The sequence below is a fragment of the Aythya ferina genome (genome assembly GCF_964211825.1).
Source record: "Aythya ferina genome assembly, chromosome: 4".
Taxonomy (NCBI): Eukaryota; Metazoa; Chordata; class Aves; order Anseriformes; family Anatidae; genus Aythya; species Aythya ferina.
Window position 1 is genome coordinate 47,551,347 of NC_140300.1, and position 11,465 is coordinate 47,562,811.

The 11,465-nt window shown below is 36.7% G+C and overlaps 1 protein-coding gene across 4 annotated transcripts in view; it reads left to right on the plus strand.

Annotated features, from left to right (window-relative positions):
- The window catches only part of FNIP2 (folliculin interacting protein 2), a 49,377-nt gene extending 39,094 nt beyond the window's left edge, over positions 1-10,283 (plus strand). For all 4 annotated transcript variants that reach the window (XM_084517552.1, XM_084517553.1, XM_084517550.1 and 1 more), the window contains 4 exons: positions 481-637; positions 1,777-1,977; positions 5,381-5,496; positions 6,531-10,283. In XM_084517552.1, coding sequence (XP_084373678.1) covers positions 481-637; positions 1,777-1,977; positions 5,381-5,496; positions 6,531-6,609 — 553 coding nt within the window. In that variant the 3' untranslated portion in view covers positions 6,610-10,283. The remainder of the gene's footprint in view (positions 1-480; positions 638-1,776; positions 1,978-5,380; positions 5,497-6,530) is intronic.
- The last annotated feature ends 1,182 nt before the right edge of the window (positions 10,284-11,465 follow it).

The window sequence follows — 11,465 nt, forward strand, 5'->3', positions numbered from 1 at the left end:
GTGTTCTTCAAATGTTTAACAAAAAAATCATACTTCTGTTTGTATCGATTGCCTGAAACAGTGTAAACAATTCTGTCTGAGGACTAGCAATATTTCATCTTTGCTTAAACTGCCAAATACTAAACAGATTTGAAATAAATAAGGGCATCCTATTTGAAAACTTCTGAGCTTTGCAGGTGCATGCGGAGCTTGCTGATGCACATGTTAAGTAGATAGGAAGATTTTGCTGCTTGGGCTGAGTGAGAACTCACATTTAGCAAACCTGTTAACCACAGAACAAGGCCGGGGGGCATAGGGACCCCAAGCTCTGATAAAAGCAGACTTGCTGTTTCTGAAATTTGAAGGAATCAACACAATGTTAAATTTAAAAAAATACTAATTATTTTTAATAGAGGTAGGGGTAGTAAATGAAACTTTGTATTGATATCATCATCTGAATGGAGTCTGTCAAGCAAGAATCATACCTGCTTTGTATTTCAGGTCAAACACAATCAGCAGTCAGTGTGTGAAAAACTTTGGAAGATCGCTTCTGGGTGGCTACTGTCACACATACGTGCCTGATCTAGTGCTGCATGGAGTAAATAATGATGAAAAACTCAAGCAGTGTCTACTAGCAGACCTCCTTCATGCGATGCATGTGAGTTAAAATACTGTTCCAAGTCATAGTGTGAGTTGTTGCTATTACTGAGAAGCTAAAGCTATAGAAACATGGTAGTTTGTAGTTTAAATAAGACCTCTTTGTACTCGCCAGTCCTTAACAGCCACACCTGGTATGTCTTCTTCCTTGAAAGAAAACCCCTTAAATGACTGAGAAGCCTGTTCATGCAAAAATCACTTTTTTCCCCTTTATACTCTCTTCAGTCTTTTCTTGAAAGGTGAACACAGGGAAAAATGTTTGCAAGTTGAAATTACAAACAAGGAAAAAACTGACTGCTTCTTTTCAGTCACAATAGCAGACAGTTACCTTTATTTCATAAAAAATGGTACACAAGTTGTTGGAAACATCTTAGTTTACCACTTAGTGGCATGTGTTGCAAGGGAGATGAAGTCCTGTGGAAGCCTGTGTTACACTAGGCTGTAGCAGAAATGACCGACTGCGTAAAGCAGTTAGCTGTAGGTAAGATCTTTGTGATATTCTTACTCTACTCCAACTACACCAAGTAACTTAAAACGAATCTTTCACCAAAGGAATGCTAAGCGTTTAGTATTCAATATTAGATGTTTATCTAGTGAATGTCAATTGCTTCTTTCTATAGCAATCAAGAATCATCCTGTAGGAATGAGTTAAACACTGTCCAGAATGGTGATGTGTGTGCAGTTGTTTAAACACCAAATTGCTCTAATATGGTATTGTCTCTTCATAAATACCTTGCTGTCATTGTGCATAGTGAAATCCCTTACAGTGAGTATAACCACTCACTGAATCAGCATAATTAATACTCTATTTGTTTTGGAAGAAACTTAACCTTTGCAGGAAGGCTGGATTACTGTTAGTGAAAAAATGTCATAGTGATTCTGAAGCACTACTTAAAAAATAAAATAAAAATAAATGCCTTAATCAAACTGGTAGTTCAGACTTCGACCTAATGTTACTGGATGTCAGCTCTGTCTCTGAAACTGGTATTCTGTCTCATTTTTTTGAGATGCCTTTGGTTTTCTACTGGACAAGCATTCATTTGGACCACTTTCTCAGAGTGAATAAAAGTGGAGCCTCGATCTAAGCTGTGAAAATGCATATGCAAGTTTTCCATAATGTTTGTCTTGCATCTCTTGCAGCATCCAGTGCTAGATGAACCCATAGCAGAAGCTGTCTGCATTATTGCAGACACAGATAAATGGAACGTACAAGTGGCTACCAGCCAGAGAAAAATGATGGACAATGTGAAGCTAGGCAAGGATGTCTTGGTCTCGAGTCAAGTATCCAGTTTACTGCAGTCCATTTTACAGCTTTATAAACTCAATCTTCCAGCTGACTTTGTAAGTAGCTTCAGTTTTCAGTAAAGAAATAATGGAAATTGTTTAAATCGAAAATGCAGAGTTTTGCACACTGTATTTTATTGGATTGTTTCAGGTATTTGTTTATTGGTATAGCAAAGTTGGTACAATGTATTTAAAAGAATGTGTGCTACAGTTCAGTTACAGGTACTGTTTTTAACTTACTTTACTTGTAATAGACCAAGATTAAAGTCAGCTGCTCCAAAATAAGACAGAACAAAAGTTGCTTAGGCAACTTTAGAATGACTGTATTTATGATTAGAGTTGTGTAGATTATTTTGTTTGTATAATTTCCTCATTCTCTACTGTTTGAAGCTTCTGCTGTTTCTACCATACCATTTCTTATTCTTGAGTTTTTGTGTTTTTTTTTTTTTTTTTTTACCAACCCCACCTAGTGGATGCCTCTTCTCTATCCTCAGTTACATGTGTATTGCATGTTTACTTGACCTTTGTGTTTTATGCATAGTGTAACCCACCCTGTCAGCCAGTGCTGTCTCAGACCACCTGGCAGACATGCCTACAGCATTCCTGGGAGGAGATGGAAACACAAAACACTTGGGGTCAGATGGGTTGCAGCAGGGGATGTTACTTCCTCATAGTGTGTGCTTCCCCTCCCATAATATCCTTTCCTGTCCATGTTAGTAGTAGAGTTCATCAGAACAGATCAGTAATGCTTTCTGATAGCTGTTTTGGCTGATTACAGCAAAGTCACCCATGAGTCTGGCAGCAGTAATTATAACAATTTTTCCACACAGTTGTAGCTGGGGGGAAATGGTGCATCTTTTTCCTGTAGTTTGAGTAAACAGAACTGGCTTGGTCTTCAGCAGATAGCCTTGAGAAACTTTATTTATTGGAAGCTTGTGTAACGACTGCTAGCAGACAGAATAGGAAGGTGGAACTGAATATTAACAACTGAAAATAGTATTAATTGATGCTGCTTTGGATAAAAATTAGTGGTATTAATTTAAGTACTTGAAGTCAAGTACTATGGCAAAGTACATCAGTGTCCTTTCTGGATACTTTTGTATGTTGGAAAACATGTGACTTAGGTTAGAACTATGTCATCATGCTTGCACAGGAACACCTTAAATTTTGGCATTTTTGAACTCATAAGTTGCTTCTGCAACTGAAGTACTTCTTCCAGTGCTGCCCTGGACCTTGTATATGCAACTTCTGAATGCTTTGTATGGTGTAGTGGCTTTTGGAGGTGGACTAATTTTATTTCCTTCCTTAAAAAAAAAAAAAAAAAGAGCAGTAAAATGGTAGTCCTAGTAGCTTGTAGTTCTGTTGTTCTATAATCTGCATTGAAGATGCTTTGAGCTGTCAGAGTTTGTAGGTCTTTGCTAACAGGAACAGAATAATGGATGAATGGAAGTGGGGTGTTCCATTCAACTTTGGGGGAAGAAGTCCATGTTTTTATAATGAACATTCTATTTGACTTAAATTTTGACAAAAGCATATATAATAACATAAATCAGAAATGCATAAGGCAGTATGTTTGAAGATTAAGTATATGTTTCTTGACCTCCAGTTACTGTTTAGAAGAGTATTTTATGGCACAACAAAAAACAAAACCCAACTTGAGACTGGACAAAAGACAACAAGACTTTATGACACTTGACTGGCAACCTTCCTGCAGAGTTGTGCAGTATGCCAGGGTGAAAGGGAAGTGGAGACTGCAAATGTTGCTTGTCAGCAGTATGACAAAGATTTTACCTGCACCTTCTAGCTCATTTTAAGCTACTTTAAATGATTTTAACTGAAGTCAGTGAGAAGCTGAAGAGGAAGCTAGCATCAAAAAAAAATTACTGTTCTTCTGTACCTCACTGGACATCTTGAACAAAATGGATTTACAAAATGGATGAGCTTGAGGAGGAAAGGCTCTTGATTCTTTGCTGGCTTTCAGGAGTAGTGGATAATCTTTTCTAAAGAATCTCTTAGAACAATGTGAAATTCTTCTTTCCTCTTAACAATAAAAAAAAAAAATCTATAGTCCTTCAGCTTATGAGTAGTGAAATTGAAATATGTTGAATTGCCACTTTGGGAATCAGCTGCATGCCTACCTGAACTACTGGGGAAGTGCTAACAGGCTTTCTGTATTAGTTACCTGTAGTAGAGAAGGTAAGAATGTCTTCCTTTAGGCTAGAATCAGAAGTGTTATGATTATAATGGCTTTAGTGAAAACTGCTTGAAGCAAACAGATCAAACCACTCTCAAAAAGCAACTTGCTCAAGACCATCAGAAAAATGCATGGTAGGTTACCCATGAGCATGAGTCTTTTTTCTATTTTTTTAATTAGCAGAACTGCTTGCACAAGATTCCATTTCTAATACTTATGGTTTCCATCAAACTTAAAATATACACCAGAGGATGGCCTGGAGGTATTTGCTACTACTGATTCTAATTGTTGTCTCTGCCTGCTGGATGATTAAATATTTGATAATGAGGTTCTGCACACGCTTCTTGTTTTTGTCTTTGATGTGGTCATCTCTGTGGAAAGAAAGAATGTATTGAATCGAGTTACCCTGTGTTCTGGAACAAAATACCTGATAAAACAGCCTGCCTACTCACCTAGTGAAGATGTCCCATGTACTCACCCTGTGTTACTGTTTTTAAAAAAAGTCTCCGAAGTTTTCGTCTGCTCTCTTGCAATTGATGTATGAGAAATTATGTACCATCTGACTGTTTTTAACCAAAAACTCTAGCATGCTACTGCTGAACGAAATTGGAGTAATTATTTTGGTATTTCAACTTGAACTACTACCTTTTGCAAACAACATCAAATGTTTGGGTTTTAAACTAGAATTATGTAGTACTAATTAAAAAAAAATAAAGGATTTGTAACCTGATTTATCCAGTAAATTATAGATCAAAAGAGGTGTAGTTTTATGATGCAGATAATGGTGTCTTTCATTTATGTTTTAGTTTCTTGAATAGGACTTCTCTGGTGCTGAAGAGAGTGCTGATTTTTAGGAACTGTGACACTTTCAGGAAAAAATACTGACTTGTAACAAAGACATTTGTTAGGTATTCTGGTTAGACTCTTATTAAGGTATCTCGAATGTTTTTGAACCTGGTTAAAACTTTTTTATGTCAGGAGAAACTGTGTCTGAGTTGAAGGGAAATTGGATGGCTTTTTTTTGACTCCTGGAACAAACGTGCTGCACAAGAAAACTGAAATACTCCAATTCTTTGAGATGAGGGAAAGCTAGTGTATTTTAAGTTGCCAGCACAACTGTAACACATTTACTTCTTTACAGATTTTTGGGGGGAGACTTAAAGGTGTTCTGGCTAAGATATGTAAGCATATCATTTTAGCTATTTTTGTAATATATGCATGCAGTTGTTTTAAAGCTATTCTGAGGTTTTTGGTCTGTATTTACAGTGCATAATGCATCTTGAGGATAGACTACAAGAGATGTATCTCAAAAGCAAAATGCTTTCAGAATATCTACGAGGACATACAAGAGTGCATGTAAAAGAACTAGGAATTGTATTGGGGTGAGTATTGCAGATAAGTCTTAATCTATGGCAAAACTTGAGGCAGTTACTTTGCTTTTCAGTTTCTGAATGTAGTTATGTTCCTGTGGGGACTTGCTACTTATTCTATGTTTATTATTCCCCCCTCTCTCATGAACCTAATGAAGTGTCGAAATGGGTTCCAATGAGCCATCAGGAGATACAATCCAGCAGGAGGAAAATCATTTGTTGTTCTGAAATCTTAAGGATGAAAAATATTGAGAATGAAGAAAGTTCTGATTTTGGTTACTTGGAGGTTGTTCAGTTCTAGCCAAGTACTTTATGGATGCATGTGCTGTGAAAGTAGAATGAGAGGAAGGGGCAAGAAATGAATACACTTCCACGAAGATGTTTTTTAAGCACTGTAGCTAAAATTTAATTTATATCTGGCTGCTCAAGATGTCATACTGAGCAATGTAGTTTAAAGTAATGAGACCCTGAAGTAAACCCTTGTGTGTATGTGTAAAAATGTATATAAACATACGTACTGACCTTTGAAGAGTGTTCTGTTGGAAATGGTTGGAACTGAGCATTGCATCTGAGAGGCATTGTGCTACTTTTACTGCCTAATAACTGATACTTCCATCTTTTGGTAATTTTTGGTAAGAAAGTGCTGCTGCATGGTAAACAGAGTTGTATTCAAAACGTGAAATTGCAGTCTTCCATAAGTTGATGTTCAGTATTTTCTTTGGCTGGGCTTATTGAAGCCTGCTGACTGCAAGCTAAGGGTTATGGATTAGCGAATAAATCAAACTTCTTATTTGTACCACAAAAAAACTACATACCACAAAATGTAATACTATCTTTTTCACTTAAATGGTAGCAGACCTTTTTGCTTTTAAATGTTATCACTTAACTTTACTGGTACAGTATGAACAAAAAATTAAATGATGAACTTGGTTATAGCAAGACATTTTCAGTTTCTTTGAAGTGAATGACGAATAGCCTCTTGTGTTTATCTTCTTTTGTGAAGGTGATTGTGTATTTTAAAGTCTCTCTTTTTTTTTAATTTCTAGGATTGAATCCAATGACTTGCCTTTGTTGGCTGCTATAGCAAGTACTCATTCTCCATATGTTGCTCAAATACTCTTATAAATTAAAATCTCAGGATAGTCGTTCCCTTAAAGTAAAAGAAAGAATATGGGAATGTTGAAAGAAGAACAGTTGCCAAATGCTGATAAAGGGGAACACTGAGAAAAGCAGGTGATGACTGTACATTCTACCATCTTCCGATTCTGGTTTCAGCTGGACGTTTGATCGGAGGACTTCAGTTTACATAATGTAAAAGGCATTCAGGTTTTTCTTACAATCTCAGTTCTGACTTAAAGTGACTGCATCCTTGCATTTTTTCTTCAAAGGACAAAAGTTAACACTATGTGGCAGACTGTGAGCTGCCATCCAAAACGCTGCTCAAAACCATGAAGTAACAGTTAAAGAACAAGTGGGTTGGAATGGATTTCCTAATGCTACACTTGTGAGTGTGGTGTGGTGTATTTCTTTGCTGGGGAGGAGGAGTTGTAAACTATGTACATAGCATTCCTATACACAAGTGTATTAGATGGGACATGATTTTTCTTGCAGAGCATAAGCATGGTTTTGTATAGTAGAAATGACCAGCTCAGAACAAGAAACCTGGATTCAGCAACCAGATGCTAAGTGGGAATGGAGGTGAGGATGAAATTAAGCAAGCTATGGTTGCTTCTCTTTTAATGAGGAGGTATTCAGATGAGCTCATGACTAGAAGTAATTCTACCCTGAAAACGGAATGAACTTCTGAGGTGGTTTTTTTTTGTGGGAAAGCCTTATGGAATTTCTGCTACAAGTTTACATTTGTTGCTGATGCAACTTCAGTAACTGAGTTTCTGTATGGCTGTAGTCCTGGGAATTAAACCTGTGTCTTGGTGTCATCAAGCATTACTATCTCAGAAGAATATGAATCTGACAGCCTTCTGTATGATACCAGTGCTATTAGGGCACGTGTGCACATAGACCAAGCAATTGGCACAAACTGAAGACAATCTTATCTGGGGGGGTTAACCCTTACAAACCTTCAGTCAGATATATTACTTTTTTCTGGCTACTAGTTGGTCACTATATTAGGTATAAAAGAGGACCATTGTCTGAAGTAAAAGGAAAAGTAGGGGACAAACCCCAATATTTGGTATTACTATGAATGTTTGCAATTACCCTTTATGATTCTACAGTAATCTTGAACTATCATCCCAGGTGCCTTTCCTTAGCAGACTAACTGCTTTGAAACCAGAAACTACTTCTCCATGAGTTGATACTGGCCTTCTGTGTTTCTAGAAAGCAAAATAAAATTTTGTATTTTACTGTTTTCATGTGGTTGATAACATGAATGTAAAAAACTGAATTTTTGCATAAAGCACTGTTGAGCTGGATGTGAAACTATGGACCAGACTGAGGAAAGAACAAAGGATCAAAACAAACATTCTTAAAGAAAAGGAAAAATGAATCTTGGACCTTTCTGTTGTGAGCCAGCATGAATGAGGTGTATGAAACTGGCAGTTTGCAAGCAAATTGCTAGCACAATTGCTTGTGAATAGTGAATTCTGATGAGAAACTTCTGGTCACCAGTTACGCGTTGTCCTCATTGGTGATTACAGATTTTTAACACTGAAGGGACACACTTTTATTAAAAGTGATTTTATTTCATACTACCTGGATGTTTGGACTTTTCTACAGTAAACTTTCAATGATTTGAAACAATGAAATGTGCATATTGTGAGTTGTTTAAATGTGATTGGGGTCTTGATGAACATTGTGTTGCTTTTTTTTAAGGGGAAATGGGTAGACTGACTGACTGTGAAGAGGGGTTGTTCCCAAGTGGAGGGATAGTTAATATTCTGATACAGTGCTTCTAAAGCTGATCCTTATATGCTGCGTTTCTGATCTGACATTCCAGATAGCTCTTTTATTGCATTTTCATAGGCTTGTCCCTGATATTCTGCCTCAAAAGGCTAAAATCTTTCTGTGGTTCAGGTCTTCTCCTACTGCTAATAATTAGGCAAAATTTTCATATTTTTGGTCTGTGAATTCTATCTGCTGGAAAGTAAATTTACCTCTGCATCTAGCTGTTAGCAGCTATCACTTTCTATTTCACAAGGTTAAGACAAAGTGAGAACCACAGAGCAAGTCACATATTCCTGACCTATCCTTGTAATGGCGAATGTGGGCGTGCATGTGTGTAGAGCTTTGAAACTGCTTCCCTGAGTGTATATAGAACTTCTCATGTACTTCATTTCATGTCACTCGTGAATATTGGGTGAATTTATTAAAAAACAATTAAGTTTCTCATAAAGCATTAGTTCGGTTTTTATCTGAACAGGTTGATAATTCTTGAAAGATGTGCAGAAACACTTTTCCTCTTTTAGTGTTCTAAGAAAGTCGAAGGTCAGCCGACATTCAGTGATTTCAAGGCTAATGCCATAACAAGTAACATTTGATTTGTACTACACCTACTAAAAAAACAACAAGCAAACAAGAAAAACTGCCTTCTGGTAAGACATTAAGCTAAGGACAGCATGTGAGCTGATGGTCAAAGCACCTGGACTTCCTTCAGCCCAGGCGAAAACTTTATAGTTCTTGCTGCTTTCTCTTACCATTTTGCTGCTCTTCAGAAATCATATGAAGAACCCTTGTTCTGACAGTTTGAGTGGGGGAGGAAAGGGGGGGATTGAAATTAAATCCCTTTTATTGTTAAAAGACTTTAGTCTGAAGAAAGTTAAATACCTATCTTTCCCCTCCACCAAAGATACTACCTCATTTGATGGGATTCCACCTTCTAGGGCTTTTTTGACTCTAAGTCTTTAAATTGTTTTTGGTAGCATCTTGCTGTTCATATAAATTAGTATGGCATGACAGGGCAGTAGGTATTTACAGATGTTGTGTTGGACCTCTTTAGGGCATGTTCCTGTTTTTATTTTAAGTGAATGAGAAGTAATATGAATGTACAGAGGTGTTTAAAATGTAGCTTAATTTTCAAATATTCCAAAGTTTTTATCAGTATTATGTAGTTTTGTAAACTTAAATGCATACTTTGTTTAAGTGGGAGTGCACAAGTCTTTCCAAAATCCCACGTAACTGCAGTTTACACAGTGCAATTTGAAGAATGTATTTTTTTCTGGCAAGACTAAACCATATGCAGAGGGGAAGAATTAACTATTAAATTGTAGTATTTAATTGAACTCCTTAACCTAAAACAATAACAAGAGTTAAACATTTTTAATTTAAATAGGTACTTTCTGATTTGATACATACAGCTGTCTTCTGCCCAAAACAAACAAATACACACTGATTCTGGAATTCTTTAATTCGCATTTCTAATGACATACTCTAGATGGTCTTCCCCAGTCCCTATTAAAATGCATCTTTTCTCTAGAAGTCAAAAAGCCTTTTCAGACACAAACTCCTGCATATAAATTTCACACAATGATCACTTATCCCTCAAGTATAACCTCTTCTTCAGTTAAGAGGCCCCAATCAAAACTGAGTCTGAACTGCTGAATACACTCTAGATGTTTTTTTAGGTCAAGTGTGTTAGTTTGACATATATAGCAGGCTTTCCATAGCTGATAAAAACATGTGTTGCTATTGCATGCTTGGAGAGCAAAGGCTTTTTTTAGGAATGACTGAATACTAATGTCAGACTACATGTTTTTGGTGTTTTTTCTTATAGTTGTTTATGTATGCTATCATTTTGGTCTATTTCTTTGCGGCATTTGGTGCAATAAACTTTCTGAAATGAATGTGAGTGGTATTTGGTATCTTCCTTTTTAAAATTTACTTCTGAAAATGTTGTTCTTTTTTGTAGCTGATATGTAACAGTGCATGGACATCCAATAACCAGTTAGTGCAGTAAGTGAATGTTGCAAGAATCTAACGGGAAGGCTTCACAAGATTTGAAACTTAATTGAATACTATTCACATCTTTGGAAGCTTTACTCCAATTATGTATGTAAACAACAACTCTTGTTGTATGAAGTCTAACTGCAAGGAATAGTGGTAAGTGAGGACCTTAACTGTTGGCATAGGTCCTGCAGAGGTTACCTGTGCCTGTGTGACTAGCATCTAGCTCAAACGCACATGAGAAGAGCTATCTGAAGAATGTGTTGCTGCTGCATAGTACATCCATTTTTTTAAAAATCACTCAATTCAATGTAAAAGGAATTAACGACCACCTTGTGAGTACTACACTATAACATTGTTGGTTGACTTAAATTAGTTTTATAAGGAAGTCTTTAACTTGTGTCAAACCCTCCATGAACTAAACTTCAGTTTAGCATTGCAGACTGAAAAAAGCTGAGTTCATGTTATGAGCACACGTACATCTGATTTTCAGTTGTGATATATGCTTGTTTTAGAACTATCAGCTGGGTGTTACCTAGAAGGCAATGAGCAGCTTGAAACACTGGAAGCCTAGGATCTGCAGAGCGGTTTAGGTTCTGCAGCTTATCGGAAAATCTTCATAAAATAAAAACAGAGAAGAAAGGATCACTTGCAATTATGCTTAACATCTTTGAACAGGTGGGTCTTGCTTGTACTGTGTAAGTGCTTATCTGTAGAATGAGATTTTCTGAGATTCATTTGTTGGTCAGGCTAATGAGGATTGCATATAACAAAAGCCTACGAACTTCGGTATCAAGGGCTTTTCATTGTTCTCTGAATACAATTCCTGGCTTTCTGGTTTCGCTGTAGTGGTTATCAACTTTGAAGTCTTTGGAAATTGAGCATAAGAAAATAAGGAGATCTAAGATACTAAATGCTTCTGTACACAGTTGAAACAAGGAAAAATCTGCTGTGCTGCCTGCTACAACTCTGGTGTAGTCTGTGCAGGAGTACTAACAAACACAGTCACCTGCTATAGCTTTAGCTAAAATTGGTGTCTATGACAACGGAGGTTTTTTGTGTGTGAAAAGTACATTGAAATG